We start from the raw sequence: 19,116 nt of genomic DNA on the forward strand, positions 1-19,116 counted from the left end.
TAAACGCGATGTTGACCTAATTCAGCCTATCACCCGATTAAATTACTAACGTGTCCAATTTAATCTCAAATTACTCCATTTCTTTTCTAATACCTCAATTCACCAAACATTATTCAAATAACACCAAAATATCATGAAATATCATCAATTTCAGCCACAATATCCTCCATAAAAAATTCGGCCAATGAAGAACACACAAGGAATGGGTGATTATCAAGCTTGATTCTTACACTAAACACAATAAATCATTGAAAACATCCATATAACTTAAAATCCAACCAAACCATCACCAAACTCTCTCTCTCTAGAATTCGGCCTTCATGGGTTTCATCATGCCAACTCAATTTTCAGCCATGGAAATAAGAAAATAAAGCATGGGTATGCTAGATCTCAAGCAAAAATTTAAAAATCATACCTTATCTTGCTTGATTCCTTGAAATTTTCATAATTTTTCTTGAAATTCTCTTATCTAGGATTTATTCTAGTTTTTTCTTTCTTTCCTTTGTCTTGACTGAATATGGAGAAGAAGAATGGAATAAATATGGGCTGATTTTTATAGAAAATAATAAAATATCCTTGCTTGACACGTGTCACATGCTTATTAGTCCATTTTTCTTTTTATACTTTAATAATTATGCTTCCATTCTCCACCACATGTTTAGTCAAAGGTCAAACTGAGCATACGGGAAGACCATGTGCTAGACAAGTGTCTTGGTGGTGGAAAATAACTGTTTTGCCCTTGGGGTGGCAAAATTATCATTTTGCCCCTATACTCCAAAAACACCAAAATTACAACTTTTTCACTTATCAACCTCAAATTATACTCCAATGAGTCAAATGTGATCAATCTTGATCAAAAACGTCTTCCAATATTTCAATTTTATCCTCAAGTGGTAAAATTACCATTTTACCTTTAAATAGTGAAAATTTTGATTTGACTCTAAATTAATCCTCGAACTCCGAATCACCATTTTAAGTCATTTCTTGATTGTAAAATTTTGAATTTCACCTTAAAATCCCTATTTGACCTAGTTCGAGGCTTAGATCAATTTTATTGTACCTCTAGGTACAGTACCGACTTTTGTTGATTTTTCGGAGCTTTCCTATTATGTAAACATGCTATCCATCACATGTATGTCATGACAAGTATTTTTTAAGGTCGAGCTTTACATTTTTACTTGGGCTATTTATTCTCTTGATGTTGTTGGGCTTGAGTTTGATTATATGTATTTTTTTTATTTTGTTTGCTTTTTTTTTGTATTTTTAGATTAGCATTGATTGTTGGTAATAATAAACTTATTTAGATAAAAATTAATAATAATTAATAATAAAATAGATTGTTATATGAGGTATTATATGAGTAAAAACTATATATATAGGCATATGAAAAATATAAGCATATAGCTTAGTAAAGGACATGAATAATAGTTAGAATTAGTTAATGCAAAATTTTTAGGAAATAGTTAACTATATAAAATATATGTAAGTGTATATATGAGAAAAAAAAAGGAAGAGATAAATATGATAAAACAAAAAATTTAAACATAAAAAATAGAGTGGTTATTTTGAGTTAACTCAATAATAGAATTTCACTTGGAAAGGCGAAGAGTCGTATTATTGGGATGATTTTCCAAGGTACAAAATTTGATTAGGGTTTTCATCAAAGCATTTGGATAAATCCTAGTTTAATTTTCTAATACTTCGTTAATTCAAATAATTCTTTTTTAATAATAATTTAAGGGAATTGATTCATTAGTTACTTTTTAAAAATAAATTAATTAAAAAATTAATACAATAATCAACAATTAATTTAAGCAAATTAATTCAAGTAGTTTTTTTCTAAATTATAAATTTTTGGAGTTAATTTATTTATTAAATTAAAAGCTAGCTTAATGGTCATAGTCAATTATTTTGAACCAATCGCCAAGGATGGAATCTCTTCCGGAATGTGAGAAGTCGCATTTTCGAGTTGAATTTCCTAGGTGTGAAATTTAATTTGGATTTTCACCAAAGCATTGGGAAAGTCCTAATCTTATTTTTCAAAATTCCATTGGTTCAAAATAGATGTTCTAAAATCTAATTATAAGAACAAAAGTAGGTATTCAATTAGAGCAAAATATTATATGTATAATCACAAAGTTCAAAGTCAAATATTACATTCATAAGTGATTTCGTTTTCCATCACACATGATTTGATTATTTGGTTGATGGGTATGAAAACTCTGATGATAGGATTTTCTCAAGAAGCTTGTAGAGGTGAGTTCTCTAAGAAATCTCCCTATGTGAGAAAAAACTTTCAGACTTCTCCAAAGCGTTGAGATAGTCTATGAATGATTTGTTCGATACAAGGTTTTTGTTTCCCATCATTTAAAATTGAAAAATCATATCATCATTCCATAATTGCATCACATGCATTAATAAGAACTTTGATTCGAGAGTGACAATTTTCGACCATGGGATCTTCCTAGGGAAATTTTAGAGACAAGCTTTCTCAAGATATTTCTTAAGCAGAAATTTTTAGATTTTGCTAAAGAGTTGGCATAGTCTTAGAAAATTTCCCCAAGATAAAGATTTCATTCACGCATTAATAAGAAATATAATAATAAATAATAAATAAATAAATAGTAAAAATAAATTAGTGAAAGAAAATAAAATAGAGAAAAATAACACATACAAAATCAAAACCAAAATAATGACTAATGATTAAGGAAACATAAGAATAAAATTAAAGATTAAGGTTAATTAGGATAATGTATGATTAAGTGGTACTGTTCGTAAAGCAGGCATTGCTAGGTGTTAATCATTCCTTATGCATAACTATACTCTCGAACCTAACTCTAAAAATTGTAGACCAAAGTGTTGTTCTTTAGACGAATTTAAAATCTATTTAGGACCTCATCGAAATAGAATGAATTTTAATAGGTGGCTAATCATACCTTATAAAAAAGATTAGTGGTGACTTTCAAAATATTCCACGTCGAGGCGAACGAGTTTCCAAACTCTCACATAGCGATAGGAAGTTCATTGGTGAGTTGGAAATCTAAGAAGAAAATAGTGGTTGCTCAAAGTTCAACAAAGGCAGAATATCGATAAATGGCTTATGCTTGTTGTGAAGTCTTGTGGTTGAAATATTCGTTATCAGATTTTAGAATTAAACATGGAGCAGTAGTCAAGCTGTACTGTGATAACCAGTCTGCTATCTACATTTGTTGTAATCCAACCTTCCATGAATGGACAAAACATATAGAGATGGATTGTCACTTTATTTATAAGTGAAAGCTTGCAGACATAATCAATCCTATGTATGTTTCAACAGAATGACAAGTTGGTTTTGCTTATAAAAGTATTGCAACCAAAGCAATACCATAAACTGCTAAGCAAGATGAATATTCATGACATTCATGCTCCACCATGAACATTCATCTTAAGGGGGAGTATCAATGTGAAGTGAAGATCTTGGTCACGGACTTAACTAAAGAGCAAGAAAGTTAAAAGATGGTTACAAAGTCAGGTCAATAAGAGAAGCATATGTAGTCCACATAATTACTTCAAAAGAAAGATAAAAAAACATGTATTTATATTTAGAGTCTGCTTGGCCTAGCTTTGTTTTAACTTAAAAGCTATTATAAAGCTCTTATGAAAAATAATAGTTTTTAAAATTAAATTAAAGTTATTTGGTAAAATAAATTATATAAGCTCTAAATTTAGTTAAAATTACCATAAAGGATATTCATACCATCTTCAATCACTTAATAAACTAAAGCAGAACAAATCTATTTCGTGTTTATATACGATTTCAGATGTTAAAATAAAAAAAAAACCATAAAGAAATGTAACAACTCTCAAACTTGTATAGTAGTAATAGTATTAGATTTTATTTTGTGAAAAAAAGAGAAAACATTTAAATAGTACCTGAATGCAATTTTGAATTTTATATTTTCTTTTCTCTTAATCTTCGTAAGAACAAAAAAATCCTAAATTTTGTTGCTCTATTGTTGGATCTTCTGTTTTTTTTTTTTTTTTGATAATCTTTGCAGAAAAGGTAAAAGAGAGAGATCGTAATTGTGTTGGAGAAGGGTGATTTGCAAAGGAGGGAGAAGAAAGAGAGATTGATTGAGAGAGATGGGTATTTCTTGAAAAACTGACGTGTTTTTAAAAGAGAAGAAGAGAAAGCTCCTTTTTATAGCTTTTCTTTAAGTTTTTTTCTTTAATTTTATTTTTTAAAAATAAGTTACTGTTTTTAAGAGTTTATTGAAAATCCTGTTTGGTTTAGTTTCTATTTTTAAGAGGTAAATAAGCTAAAAAAAATCAAGTCAAATAAACACTTAGAGTGTTAATTATTTTTACCTGTTGTAATTAGTTGGTTAGTTAGATTGGCGGCACTTGGTAACTTAATCTATTTCATTTTGACTTCCTTATTAAAAATAGAAATACTGTTTTCGTTTTTTTTTCTTAAAAAAACAAAAACAAAACACATTTGGTAATATTTCTATTACAAAAAACTTTTTAAAATAAAAACATTAAAATATTCAAAAAATATCCAATTTCGTCTTTGTCTTAATTAATGCTTAGATATAAAAGGAAAGCGTAAACATAGTTATCATAACTCATAGAGAAAATAACATAAAAAAATTGTTTTATTTAGGCGTCCAAAGTCTCCAAAAATAATAAATCAAATTCAAAAGATAAAATAAAGTCAAAAAGAAAAAGAGAAGAAAAGAAAAGAAAAAGGAAACTCGCCTGAAATGGATTAAATCTGAGGAAACTTGTCTGAGGTGAAAAAACAAATGGATTAAAAAAAATAAAAAAGGATTTAGGGTGTAGTCATTGGAAGAGAGAGAGAAACAAAGAAAAAAATTGAAGACAGGTGATTTGGTATTAATCCAATTGGAAATGAGGTGATTCAACATGTTTTTCTTTTTTAAACAAAAACAAAAAGTGTAAAATACTTTTTTTGTGTTTGCATATTTTCCACCAATTTCAAAAACATTATAAAAAATAAAAACAGAATTACCGATCACCTTCTTTGTTAGTATTTCCGCAATTCTGTAAACAAAAAAAAAAAAAAATACCAAACGATACCCAGTAAACCAATTTTTTTTGCCTTTCCCTCTCATTTTAACTTGTTTCTTCCTTACTTGTTAGCCGTATAAGTATATACTTGTTAGCTCTGTTTTTTTCTTTAATTCAACATAATGAAAAATATTCTTTGCACAAATCTTCTTCAGCTTTCTTGACTTCTCACATATTCAAGTCTATTTGATATTCTTCGCCATGCTTGTCTAGCTATTACTATATTCATTAAACACGAAAGAGAGCAAATGACACAAGGCAAACTTACCAATAAGAAAAACCATCACGAATTTCTCATTATTTTGGAATTATAAGTGCTGTATAAGTTAAGAGACTAGAATTTAACTCTTAAAAGGAGGCGAATCAGATGGAGGAAGCTGGAATGGTGGCAAGAAAGGCTGTGGAGGTGACATCGGCTGCACTGGCTCGACGAAACCGGTATCTGGCGCTGGTGGAGTGGAAGAAAATGGAAGTGCCTGCTGATCAGGAATCTCGGGGATAGCAGGAATTACTGGAGGTGGCAGAAAAAGATTTGGTGCACCAGGGTTTGTTTCAATAGGTGGTGTAAATGTAAAGGGTTGTTCTGGTGGTAGCAATGGAATTTGTGGAGGCTCGGGTGGTGAAGAAAATATTGGGACGAGCGGTGTCGGTTCAGTCTCATCAGGCGGAAAATCTTGTGCTGGTGGTGGAAAAGATATGGGCAAAAATGGTGGTGCTGGTTGAAACTCATCCGGTGGCAAGTTTGGCTCCGATGGTGGAGCAAATATGGGCAGAAGTGGCGTTGCTGGTCTGAATTCATCTGGCGGAGAAAAAAATGGGACTAGAGGTGGTGCTGGTGTCAACTCATCTGGGGGAGTATCTTCTTCCGGTGGCGGAAGAAAAAGGTCCGGCGGTGGTGAGAAAAGTCGAATGGGCGGGGTGTCTGCGTTTATATCTGGAGGAGATAGCCATGGAAAGATTGGGGATGGAGTGATTTCAGGTGGAGGTGGTGAAGAGACTAGTGGTGGCGGTGGGAATACAAATGGTAAAGTTGGAGGTGAGATTGATGGTGGTGGTGGTGACGGCACTAATGGTGGAGGTGGTGACGGAAATGGTGGCGGTGGTGATGGGGGTGGGAGTGATGGAGGAGGGGGCGATGGTGGTGGAGATGATGGTGGTGGGGAAGTGATGGGTGGTGGTGGTGATGGGAGTAATGGAGGAGGAGAAGGTAGTAAAGGGGGTTGTACAACCGGTGGGGGCAACGGTGGCGATCTCCGTCGAGGGGAGGGCCTTGGTGTGGGCTCAAATGGGTTATCTGGAGAGGGAGCAGTTGGGAAAGGCCATTGACCACAGGTTCCAAACAGGTACAGGAAAAATGGATCACAGTTTGAAGATCTACTCGCTCTTCTCCCGCCACTGCCCCTACTTCTACTGCTTCCTCTTCTTGTTCTTAGTTCTTCTTTTTGACCTCTATGATGGGAATGTGACCGGGCTTCTGTGACAATTTGGCTGATCAAAAGTAAAGCTAACATTACCAAAACGACTCTGCTTGCGTTCATTTCTGCTTCATGTTTCTCTCTTACCTTTGCTTATCTCTATATATCCATATACAGTACATCATCTATGAAAGTCAGGTGTCTTTTGCCGTAGTGTTTATTGGAAGCATGCTCTATTTGACTTTCTTGCACTAAAAAAAATTAAAAAAAAATGCCTTGAACTTCACAACCTGGTCAGTATTAAATTTGTCATCCTTAGAGTTCATTGATTCTCTAATTCATGTTCCACGCTATCAGGATTGCCTTTCTGCTCATTTTATCTTGGTGAAAAATAACAGTGTATAGCATGTTGGGGTAATTCTTTCAAGTGCAGAAACAATGAAAAAGTTGGGTTCCCATTAAGTAAAATGGAAGATTGAAGTGCTAGATGGCAGTAGTACTGCAACTTGGTAATTGAGGTTAACCGCCATGTGCCATGAACCTGCGCACGGTGCATTAATTTTGGACTAAATACGTACAGAGGGATAAGATGCAAGCGAGGCCAGCTCATAATATGAGTTTCAAATGATTTGGATTCTCTCTTTCCCGAACACATACATGCTTACATGCAGAATAACACACACTACAAGCAATTGAGATAAAACGAAAAAAAAAATTCTGAAGAATAACCCTCCTTGATAAGTATATTTTAAAAATAATGATTAAAATAAATTTAACTGTTTTTAATCATATTTAGTTATGATTTTAGAAAAATATCTTTAAAATTATTTTAAATAAATTAAACCATTCATTATAATTTCTCTTTATTTGTGCTTTTAATTTATCTTTCTCACCATCTAACTCTCTCTAATTTTATTGATTTATCTTTTCAGCATTCATCTGTTATATTCTCGATTTCTCTTTCTCGAGTTTTCAGATTTCTTTTTCCTGTGCTTTTAAGACACCAAGCGATAGTTTTGATGTTTTTGGGACGGGTAGCTACTTGAGAAATTTAATTTTTAAGTATTTTGGGTAAAACTAAAACGGTAGAAATGATCACGAATGTTTGAAATGACTTTTAATTGGATTAATTTGAGATCTAGACACCAATAAAATTAATTAAAATTTATTAACTTAGGTTTTCAAAGAAAATTTTTTTCGATTTTAGTCGAAGTAGGTATTTTAGAAAAGAAAATTTATATTTTAATTTATGAAAACATGTTAGAAACACTTTAATAGGTGCCCAATTGTTAAAAAAACAAAAAAAAATGAAGAGAGTTAAGAGGATTTGAAGTTTTGGTTCATAAGTAACAATAGCATTTTAGACATTAAAGTGTAATTAAATGTTTTTAAATATGGCATGTAACAACAATATGTTTTCAACATAGCGTGAAATAACATTTTCCAATATGACGTGTAACATGTTTTTGCATATAGTGTGTAACAATAATATTTTTTTTTCAACATGACGTGTAATAATCTTTTTTAATCATGGCGTGTAACATGTTTTTATATATGACGTGTAACAACAATATTTATTTTTAACATTGAGTGTAATATGTTTTTATACATGGTGTGTAATAACAGTATTTGTTTTCAACATGACGTGTAACAATCTAACCATGGTGTGTAACATGTTTTTTTGTATAGCATGTAACAACAGTTTTTTTTTTTTCAATATGGCGTGTAACAACTGTTGATGCAAATGGGGTTTAGATGGAATTCAAGGAATATGCAAAATTGACTTCAAAGCGAGCCCTTTGATAGACGCTATTTTTAAAACTTATTTCGCCTTCACCACTCGATATGCAAAGGGGAACGAAGCGAATAGCCTTAGGGATATAATGAAGCTAAAGTCTAACTTCGTCTTGCACTTTACGAGAGTAGACTGCTAAATACATTCGAGGGTTTGTAAAGTTGTTCGGCCTTAGAGCCTACTTTCTACAACAAGTAGATTATAAGTAATTTGAACGCTTTTGTAGTTGATGGGAACTTAAGTGTTTATGTTAATAGGACATAACACTTTCCTTACTTTTGATATTTCTACTCTTGTTTTGTTTTTGATTTTGATGTGTCAAAATGGTTGGCAACAAGCCCTTTATATAGGCTTGCAAATGTCTTTTCTTCAAGGACATAATCCTTTCATTAAGGCACCATTTTGTGTAAAAAACATCTTTACATTTTGCTAAACACAACTTTTGGATAAATGTATTATTTCAATAATCATCTTATGAAAGGATAACTATTTATTCCATAAAATACAATCTTTGAGTTATAATTTGAAACAATAACTTTTCATATTTAAACTTTTGAGGTATGGTTTTTTTTCAATTTGTCTCATAACTTTTGGATGCCATTTTACCAAAAGACATAACCATTCATATGAAAACCTATCTACAATCCAATAATCACACTATATTACTTTATATGACATAACCTTTAAGCTAAGGTAACTTTTCATTATATGACACAACCTTTGATTTTGAAAATATATCAACAACAACTTAATCATGACGTGTAACATATTTTTATACATGGCATGTAACATCATGACGTGTAATTTCATTAAAAGCAATTTTGTCAAACTTGACTAAAAATAGTTCAAAATTATAAAGATGGCTATTTTTAAAAACATCTCATTTTAACTGTTTTTAATTAAGTTAGACAAAATTTTAAAAAGAAAAATGCTTTCTTAGCATTTTGTATGTAGATGTAGATCATAAGCCAATCTTGTACTAGACTATGAGAGGATAGAGTTGTCTATGAGATTGAGTTTTTTATACCTGTAAAGAAAATATTCCTTTTTTAAACAATATAATGGCTCGTGGTGACACCTCCACAAATACTTGTTAAGTCTTTAGGGGGAAAGATCCTTTAAGAAAGGAATGTCCTCATTTCAAATGTTATAATGGCTACTGGTAGAATACTTGTAAAATCTCATAAATTTTTTATAGGGGGTGAGTAATCGGTAAATTGTTTTACTGCCTCATTAGTAAAGGTATATTTATAGCAAATCATTTAAGGCTGTCCATACAACCCGACGATGGTGTGTCTTAGTCCCTTTGTAATTAATTTCATATTAATAAAATATTTGTTCTTTTTATGACTTAGTAGTTACATAAATGGCACTCAGTATGTCTTTTGATTTTTTATGCGAGTTCTCTTTATCTGATTTGTTGATATTATTATTTTTGGAGCAGATATAATCGAGTTTTGGTTAACTTGTATAAAAGCGTCCACTCAAATACTGCATAGACTATTACATACTTAGATGAATTAGTGTAATTCGTGACATAGATGCTTGTGTTTGGCATAAGAAAGTATTTCTTTTTTTTCCTTTTGCTTTTTGTTAATGTATATTACTCTGTAAAAAGCTTCGATACGTGAAAAATTTAACATGTACGGTTGAGAGTTGAAAGGTGGGCGGCTATTCTATGGAGACGCCTTGTTCTAAGTGCCAGGTTTGATGAGGAAGCGGAGGGCCTTAAATGCAATGGCGGACCATAGGCAACCATAGCTTGATCTTTTCCTGCATGCCACTCAGTACATCATGTAATAGTTATTCAGATTAGCAGGGTTTAGGGTTTATCAAAAGCCTTTAATGCGCATATCTCTCCCAACCAGAAAATCATATTATTCGAATAAAAGGCTACAAATTAATTATGTCTGATAGCATTAAACTTATTGAAACTGAAACTAATAAGATTAGAGAGTGGAGCAACAACAGGTAAGACCTTCGCCGGCAATAGGGCTGGGGATACACAAGGCAGAAGTGGGAGTGTGACCAATGCTTTCGCATGGCTTAATACATTCCGAGACGACAAAGCATGTCGTGCCCTTGACAATTTCGCAGTTATTAGTAGATTGAGCACCAATCCCTGCATCAATTAAAACATCAAAATCGTTTAATTCAATACATTTACTTCACAACAATAACATAAAACAAAAACAAAGGTAGATATATGAGTAGAAAACGAATACTATTCAACTGGGCAAAGAGGACAATGGAGAGGAAGAGAAAGCCCATGGCTTGGAGCTTTGGTGATACCATTTTTTTGTTGCTAAAGTGCAGTGAGTGAATTCTGTGAGGAAAAGAAATTGGAGGTGTTGGGTTTTATATAAATCGATGGTGCAATTAGGATTTATCATTGACACGTTGAACAATTAATCGAGATTTTTGGAGACCATTTTGTTTTTTTTTTTCCCTATATAGAAAAAAATCGTGGTCAAATTATTAACTTCTTAATCAGTAATTGAGAGTTAATTACTTGATTTTCTCTGTATTGTCCCAAATAAATGCAGATTTTTCCTATATGTAATTGTGCAAGAATCATGTATCGCCTGCTACTAACAATGTATTCCTATTAAGTTATGAAAAAACAGAATAAAAAACTTAAATTCTATTTTTTTTGGCCAAGAAATCTTAGAGTTTTAATTATGTTAATCACGATCAGATAAAATTGGAGAGACTTTAATTTCGAAAAAATTGTTTTAACATATTGGATATATAGATTCTTTTCAAAATTGTTTGCATTTAAAATAATTAAAATATGCAATTTGATAATTATGCTCTTTAAATTATTTGGCCATTTATCATTTAACAAAAAAATTATTTGATCAATATTGATTTTGAACTGAATTTGAAACATCATCTAATTACATATGGAAAAAAGTTGAAATGATATTTTGTTATTAGTATTTAACCTTTAAAACTATATTTAAGATTAAAATTAAATAAAGAAATACTTAATTATTGAGAAAGTAATACTCTTGAGATTGGGTACTTCCAAACTTAACACAAAAATGATCGGGACAACAGGCCACCTCAGTGAATTTTTATTTTCCAGAAATTCTTTTTTATTTGTTGGATAGGGTTTCCTGAAAACCTTTGGACATTTATAGGGTTGAGTTTTTATGAAATTGGGTTTGAGAAATATCGGAGATTGGGCCAGCCAGCAAGGCAGCCCACTTCAACCCTTTTCTTCTCTCATTCAAAACTACGTAGTTTTTGAGCCAAGTCTCATTGTCAAATCTTCATCCTTCAAAAAATCAAATGCAAATATGCGTAGTGGTTGCCAGTTGCCGTAACCTGGGCTTCCCTACAAAAGCAAATATGCGGGGACAAATTTCCGCCATGGCAGTGTTTGAACTTTGAACTTTTAAACATTGGAGCCAATTTTTTTTCAAAACATATATATATAATTTTGTACAATGTTTTTAGATTTTGGACAGAAATGCAATGTTGGGTTCATTGTTCAACATTCATGAAACCCAAGTTGATTAAATTTAATCGATGTAAATACATCTAAATCTCAAGTTTCATCAGTATAGATATGAATGGGTAGAGACCCTTTGCTTGTTTGAAAATCATCTACCAAATCTGTTTGTCGCTTCTGAGATTTTCCATGACCAAATCCCAAAAGTTCCTCCTCTTCTCATGAATTAACATAATCTCAATCTCAAATACTACAAAAATAGAACTACAGCTATAATCAAAGGCAATTATGCATCAACATCAAAAGCATAGAAAGTCAAATAAGTAGTAGTAGAGAAAGACAAGATATCCCAATCACGTAGATAGGCAAAATTAATTTTTGCCTGCACAAGAGGCAGGCAGACCATGCGTCCTGCTTGGGAATACAGTTGTTTTTAAGTAATGTAACTTCTATTATAATCCCTGGTAGAAACTGCATCATTTTGCCTGAAATCGGAAGGAATGTTTGTCCTCTTCCTATTACAACACATGGAAATTGTTCCACATGGTATAAACACTGCACTGCGATGACAGCACATGGCTCAATTAATGACTTGATCTTCATCATTTATCTATTTTTAGGGGTAATCTTGAGCTCTTGCTTTTCTGTCATTCTTGCAACAGGCAATCTCTTTGAGATAACTATAATATTTGTTTTCATATTACTTATTGGATCCAAAAGATATATTTATATTATTAAATTGAGAAAGAATTTTTAACATTTGCAATTCAAAAGATATATCTACATATTTATCAAATAAAAAAAAAATCTTTGCTTACAAGTAAAATTGAAAAAAAGATACAATACCAAATTTTTCAAAAAGTCACCCATTTTGATACTATTCTCATCCAAACACATTTAATTGCGAAATTTTAATACAATTCAATGTATTAATTAATACTAGTACGATTGCACCCATTTCAATTAAATTTTGGATATTATAAATACTAATTGAAAGTTTTGATGAAATTCAATGTATTAACTAATACTGGTACGGTTGCACCCATTTCAATTAAATTTTAGATATTATAAATACTAGTGGATTCAATTGGTTAATCTGTGTTAGATTTTACACATTAATTTTTACTTTAACTCTTCCTATATGTTAATTACCTGAAAGATTCAATGCCAACCAGACTTATATAGAAATATATGTATTTATTAACACCGCTCCACAGGCCAAAATTTTTTTTTCCCAACAGTAATTGAGCTTGCAATTGCTTTCCCACAAAGAAACTTTTAGAAGGGGTAATAAATTCCCAGCCGGAGAGTCACGCTTTATGGTTCAAACATATATATTATACATGGATACAGTCAATGACCTTGAGATGGGGAAATCGGTGCTAATTTGGCTTAATTTCGTCAAAAGCTCATCACACATGAGAGAAGTGATTATGTATTTATGTGACAGGTGGAGATGGTGGTCATCAAAACCTTGGAATTCCCATGGCACCATGCCTAGCGCTGTAGGAGGGAGAGAAGGATAAATTCTCTTTTCAAGCTCTTTTGCTTTGGTGGAAAAGTATTGAGAGTTGTTTTGTTCGATTGTATTTGTTCCTTTTTTTTTTCTTTTCTTCTTTTCTGGGTTGTTGGGTTCCAAGTTGTTTTGAGGGTTTAAATTTGATAGTGTTGTCACTATCGGAGTTTGAAGGTTGGCTAGGTGTCCTATTGCCATAGCCGCTTTATGTTTGCTGGCAGTGGCATTGAGCTGCATGTGATATGGGTTACTAACATGGTAAACTAACTTTGGTTAATAGGATAAACACTAAACAGTGCCAAGAAAACAAATAACAGGTTTTGAAAGAAAAAAAAAAAAAAAAACAAACAAAAGACAAACCACGAGTAAGTAATAAAAGAATTGACCTGAAACCTAAACCCTAAATGAAAAGAATAAATGATATAAATTAAATCATTGAGGGAAATTAGAGTTGAAATTTAATTTATCTCTTTCATCCAAATTGTAAAAAAAGTGAAGCAAAGACATAAACAATAGTGTTATTGAGAAAATACAATTTGCCCATTAGTAAAATTTAACAACAATATTACCTCTTTTTGCTAAATTTAACTACCAAAAATACAATTGTCTCCATTTTAACTCTCTTCATTAATTATCACCACTTGAATTAGTGATGGTATATATTGTTGGATGGAAAAATCTTCTCTATTGATCCATCAACCCCTTAAGAATGTCACTATGACTGACACACCCTAACCACAAATTATTGAAGGAGCAAAGCAGGAATCATCTAATCCATTTGAACTTTAAATATATATGGTCCCCCGAAAAAATTGATGAAACATTGAATTCCCAATTTAATTACCTCTAAATGATTTTAAATTGTTCAGTTGAGTGATAACTATAGTTTTTACTCTCCACTAATCAATACTCAGTACATAGATATGTAAACCAAACCAATTTACTAACAATTAACATTTGATTTAGTATAGTTTTTCTTCCAAAATTTGAAGGGTGTTACAATTTTTTTTTTGTGGGGTATTTAAATGGGGTTAGAGGATTGATATGTAAAGAGAAAGGAATGGTATAAATGTAGAATAGAAGATTTATAAGGTAAGAATTACTGAAAGTAAGTTGACCAACTACTAGCATAATCTTTATCCCTTAATCTATCAATCTATCTAATTGCCTGGCCGTATATATATTTTTTATTATTATTGATTTAAATGAATATATGTCTTACTCAGCTTTTCAAATTCAACTTCTTAAGAATAATTTTACATTTTACTAACTACCTGCTAGTATTTGTCTAGATTAAAAATGGAATCAAAATTACTAGTAGTATCTTAAACCCAATATAGGTCAACCAGGTCAAATAGAAGGAGACAAAGAGAGAGTACTAATTTGTTTATCCAACAATGTAATGCTAGAGAAGCTAAAGACCTACTTTTAGAACTAGTTAACAGGGAAAAATAATGAAAAGAGTTTCCAGGAATGTAGCTGAAAAATGGGCATTGCGCCAATGTCCTATCTTCCTACCACTATCCACATCCCAACTGTCCAACTCAAAGCAAGCCCCTAAAACTTAATGAACCTTCTCTTTTCATAACTGCCACACATGATGCACTATGTCCATTTCCTCCCCTCCCATTAACTCTCTCTCTCTCTCTCTCTCTCTCTCTCTCTCTCTCTCTCTATCACTCTCTTTCTCATACACAGTTACACACAGACACACACACACAAAGATAAACAGATTAGATTCGATAAAATAAAAGAGCCATCTTTTTCTTTTGCTTTTTCTTTTTCTTGGTTTCCTTGCATCAATAGCACTTTTGTCTCCATCTGCTTACATTTTCAAAAGATGAGTTTATCATAGGTAGATTCAAAGTGAAACAGCAAGATCTTTGAACAGGAAAAGAAGTTTCACTTAGTAGTCCCTACATCTTGAAAAAGCTCTCTTTCTCTCTTTATCTTATGGGAGACATGAATCTTCTCTGCCTATTACCACCCATGTGGGCATGTACCTTCTCTTTGTTGTCACTTATAATTCTTGCCAGACCAGAGTCAACTGTTTCCTCCATTTCTGCTTCTGTTCTTCTTTCTAAACAGGAACCCATTTCTCAATTTTCTTCAGAAATGGAAGCTGTTTCTCCAGGTATTTCAACTCTACATTTTTTTTTGGACTTTCTGGTTCAGTTCTTCATTTCTTGTAAATGGGGTTGTTATGTTTTCTTGCTTTGGTTGCGCAAATTGTCTAGATTTGATCGTTACTCTTGCACTGTCTTGTTTTTCTCTTGTTTAGGAGCATCTGACACATTTTGGTGCTCTGTTTGGATTAGGATTATGACCATTTCAATTTTCAGTAGTTGGATTATTAGGGATAATTGCGAGCTCCATAAAAGTGGTTACATTTATTTTATTTGTCTTAGAAACTTGCAATTTGTTCTGTTACTTCAATGAGCTATAGCAATGAGATAAAATGTTTGAGCTATGTCTCTGTTATACTTTTGGATGCCTAATGAAATTTCACTTTGACTGAGCAAAAAAAAAATGTCTATGTTATGCCTTTACTTTTCTAGCAGTGGCCTTGGATTCTTAGATCACAATGACATGTACTTTGTTAATCGAAATGGCAGTTGTTTTTCAAGTCAAGATTTTTATTCTATTTCTGTGAGTTTTTTTTTTTTATATATAATTCCTACTGCAGATAAAATCTTGTATTTTTGTTTTCTCCTTTTAACTATAGCAATGCTATTTTTTTTTTTTTGAATGGTATAGCAATGCTAATTTTACTTTGCCTTTTAAGTCAGTATATAACTTTAACCATGTTAATGGTAAAGCAGGAGCGGCTGTGGTTAGAGTAGTGCACCACCAGGATTTGAACAGGAGAATTCTTGTAGCTCTAATTGTTGCCTCCACTCTACTTGGTGGAATTTTGCTCTTTTTGTTATGTTTCTGGATCTGTAGACAGAAAAACTTAAAGAATTCCAATGGGAAAAGCAAACAAAACTTGGGTATCTCTTTTTCTCACTCATCACCTTTGTTTCGGTTTCTAAGTTTACTTCTTGAGCAAAAAAGTATGATTAGTTATGCTTCTTGTCTGATGATTTAACTTTATTCTTTATTTTTGCTTCTAATATGCTATCTGAAGAACCTGCAAAAGCACTTTCATTGAGTCCAATTGTGGATCGGTTTAATTCTTTATGGATGGCTAGCAAGAAGGGTTCAGTAGCTGTTATTGAGTATCAGTTACTGGAAGTTGCAACAAACAATTTCCAGGAAAGTAATGTTTTGGGTGAAGGTGGTCGTGGACGTGTCTACAAAGCTCATTTTGATGAGAAATTTCTAGCTGCTGTGAAAAAATTAGATGGTGGAGGACAAGATGCTGAAAGAGAATTTGAGGTAGTATTTTGTGCCTGACTGATTGATTTGGGGGTATCTAGTATTTGGAAAATTTAATATCTTTCCCGAGTTTCCTTGTTCAATATTCATTGTGTGTGCAGAATGAGCTGGAATGGTTGGTCAAAATCCAGCATCAGAATATAGTTTCACTATTGGGATACTGTATCCATGGTGAAACGAGGTTACTTGTATATGAAATGATGCAAAATGGTTCTTTGGAGAGTCAATTGCATGGTATAAACTCTTTTTCTTGATACCAAAGCAACCAAGAATAGTGAAGGTTAACAGAAGATGATAAATTTATCTTTTCATCCATTCACTGATTTCATTTTGGACATTATAGGACCTACTCAAGGATCAGCTTTAACCTGGCATCTACGAATGAAAATTGCAATTGATGTTGCAAGGTGAATTCTATACCAATTATGTTCTAATCTCTTATTCCATTTTATTGTTTATTTGTTGTTAACATGATTCTAAATGTTGTCATTGTTTTCTGATAGGGCATTAGAATATCTTCATGAGCACTGCAGTCCACCTGTTGTCCATAGAGATATAAAGTCTTCTAACATTCTTCTGGATTCCAACTTCAATGCTAAGGTAATATTATCTATGACAATTTGGCTATTGAACTCTCTTGTCTTTATGTACCATTGTTGAAATGTTAACTAGAACGTTTCCCTTAACAATCTTTTCCTGATTCAGTTGTCGGACTTTGGCCTCGCTGTGACTACTGGATCCCAAAACAAGAATGTAAAGTTGTCAGGAACATTGGGATATGTAGCTCCTGAGTACCTCTTAGAGGGTAAGTCAAAGTTCTATATGGTTAATGCATAAGAAAGTCTGAATGAGATCTGATGCATTTTCTGATGATATTCATCACTTCACAAAACAATATACTCAGATGAGGATGTGTATTTTTTTTTTATAACTTATTGAATATTTTTCATTCAGTTACACTTATCTTTCGGTAAAATTTGTTATAGTTTTTCTATTCACTGTAGTTTCCTCAAGACCCTAGTGTCCATGCAGTTGTACCCTGTAGTCCTTTTTTATGTTGGTGGCTTGTCACCTAGACTGGTATTATTATGGTTGTAGTGTAAGTGACTTTGAATGGGATTTGTGAAGTCCTTGATCAAATGCAGATCTGATGAAGATGGAGACATATTTTTTCCTACCTCCTGGGAGAATCTTTGAATTGTTAAACATAATTGTTGCCCCTCCCCTGCCTCAACCAAATTATAATTGTCTTACAAGCTTTTTTAATACAAAATTTTGTCTCAATTATGATTTGAGCGATGACAGCATGCTTTTCTCAGGTAAATTGACTGATAAAAGTGATGTATATGCTTTTGGAGTTGTTCTTCTGGAGCTGCTAATCGGAAAGAAACCACTGGAGAAAATGTCACCAACTCAGTGCCAATCTCTTGTCACATGGGTAATTTCTTTCAACGCTTCTATTGATCTCAAGGGGATTTATTCATGGTTGAATTGTATCTTGAGCTTAGTTTGTATGCAATTTTGACAGGCCATGCCCCAGCTTACTGACAGATCAAAACTTCCAAACATAGTGGATTCGGTAATAAAAGAGACAATGGATTTAAAGCATCTATATCAGGTAGATGTAAAAAATATTTTGTTTGTGTCGTCATATGCCCTTGTTCTGGTTACATATTCAAAATGCATTACTTGCTGTATAGGTTGCCGCTGTTGCTGTGCTCTGCATACAACCGGAACCAAGTTATAGGCCATTGATAACTGATGTCCTGCATTCTCTCATCCCTCTTGTACCTGCGGAACTAGGAGGTTCACTAAGAGTAACATAGCCTGTCACTCCTATCTGCCCCCTCTTTCACTGATTATACAAATCGGAAATTGTGACTGCGATGTCTTGACTTTAACTTGCATCTGATCTTCTTCGCTTACAAGGTTGCGACGGCCTCTCCTCCTTACTTGCTGCGCATTCTTTTCCACATGAACTTTTCCTCCGGGGGCCTGATGCAATTTAATTATGCCATGGTGGTGCTTATTTGATTGGTTTTCCTATGTTACAATGTAAAGTGACGTAAAATTGATACATCAAGTCTCTTTGAAACATCTTCCTAGTACAGATATTAACACAACTCCTTTCATACAGCCACTTCAGTAAAAAAGTTATCCTCAATGATCTGTCGTATTGTGATCATTGTACTCAAGGAAAAACAAAAAAGAGAGAGAGATTATAATACGAAATTCTCGATGCAATCCAAATGAATCAATCTTATCCCTATCAATCAAAGCTGATGCAATTTGCAAGGATTATCATCCTAACTGTTGGACAAGTAGTATAAAAAAAAAATGGAGTAAGGTTTGAGACGTACTGTAACACTGTTTTTAAAGAGTTGTTGTTTATTATTATAGGGATTTGCAAATAAAGACATTTTAGGATGCAATAAGCTTATTGCGGAATGCTTTTGAAAATGAAGTTTATCTTGAA

General features: G+C 32.6%; 1 protein-coding gene across 1 annotated transcript; it reads left to right on the forward strand.

The window, feature by feature from the left end:
- Positions 1-14,850: 14,850 nt before the first annotated feature.
- LOC18595394 (putative receptor-like protein kinase At1g80640) lies at positions 14,851-18,890 on the forward strand. The gene is made up of 10 exons (XM_018122491.2): positions 14,851-15,393; positions 16,082-16,252; positions 16,390-16,640; positions 16,742-16,874; positions 16,984-17,047; positions 17,144-17,240; positions 17,346-17,445; positions 17,960-18,078; positions 18,169-18,258; positions 18,341-18,890. The coding sequence occupies exons 1-10, from the start codon at positions 15,213-15,215 to the stop codon at positions 18,464-18,466; spliced, it is 1,332 nt and encodes a 443-aa protein (XP_017977980.1). The 5' UTR covers positions 14,851-15,212; the 3' UTR covers positions 18,467-18,890.
- The last annotated feature ends 226 nt before the right edge of the window (positions 18,891-19,116 follow it).

The sequence above is a fragment of the Theobroma cacao genome, chromosome 6, assembly GCF_053813885.1.
Source record: "Theobroma cacao isolate CCN51 chromosome 6, ASM5381388v1, whole genome shotgun sequence".
Classification (NCBI taxonomy): Eukaryota; Viridiplantae; Streptophyta; class Magnoliopsida; order Malvales; family Malvaceae; genus Theobroma; species Theobroma cacao.

What these genes read in the sequence shown, in the direction of transcription:
- LOC18595394 (XM_018122491.2), top strand. Translation starts at nt 15,213, where the DNA reads ATGGGAGACATGAATCTTCTCTGCCTATTACCACCCATGTGGGCATGT. An exon ending in ATTCCAACTTCAATGCTAAG is followed by an intron (nt 17,241 to 17,345) that starts GTAATATTATCT and finishes TTCCTGATTCAG; the next exon opens with TTGTCGGACTTTGGCCTCGC. An exon ending in GCCAATCTCTTGTCACATGG is followed by an intron (nt 18,079 to 18,168) that starts GTAATTTCTTTC and finishes CAATTTTGACAG; the next exon opens with GCCATGCCCCAGCTTACTGA.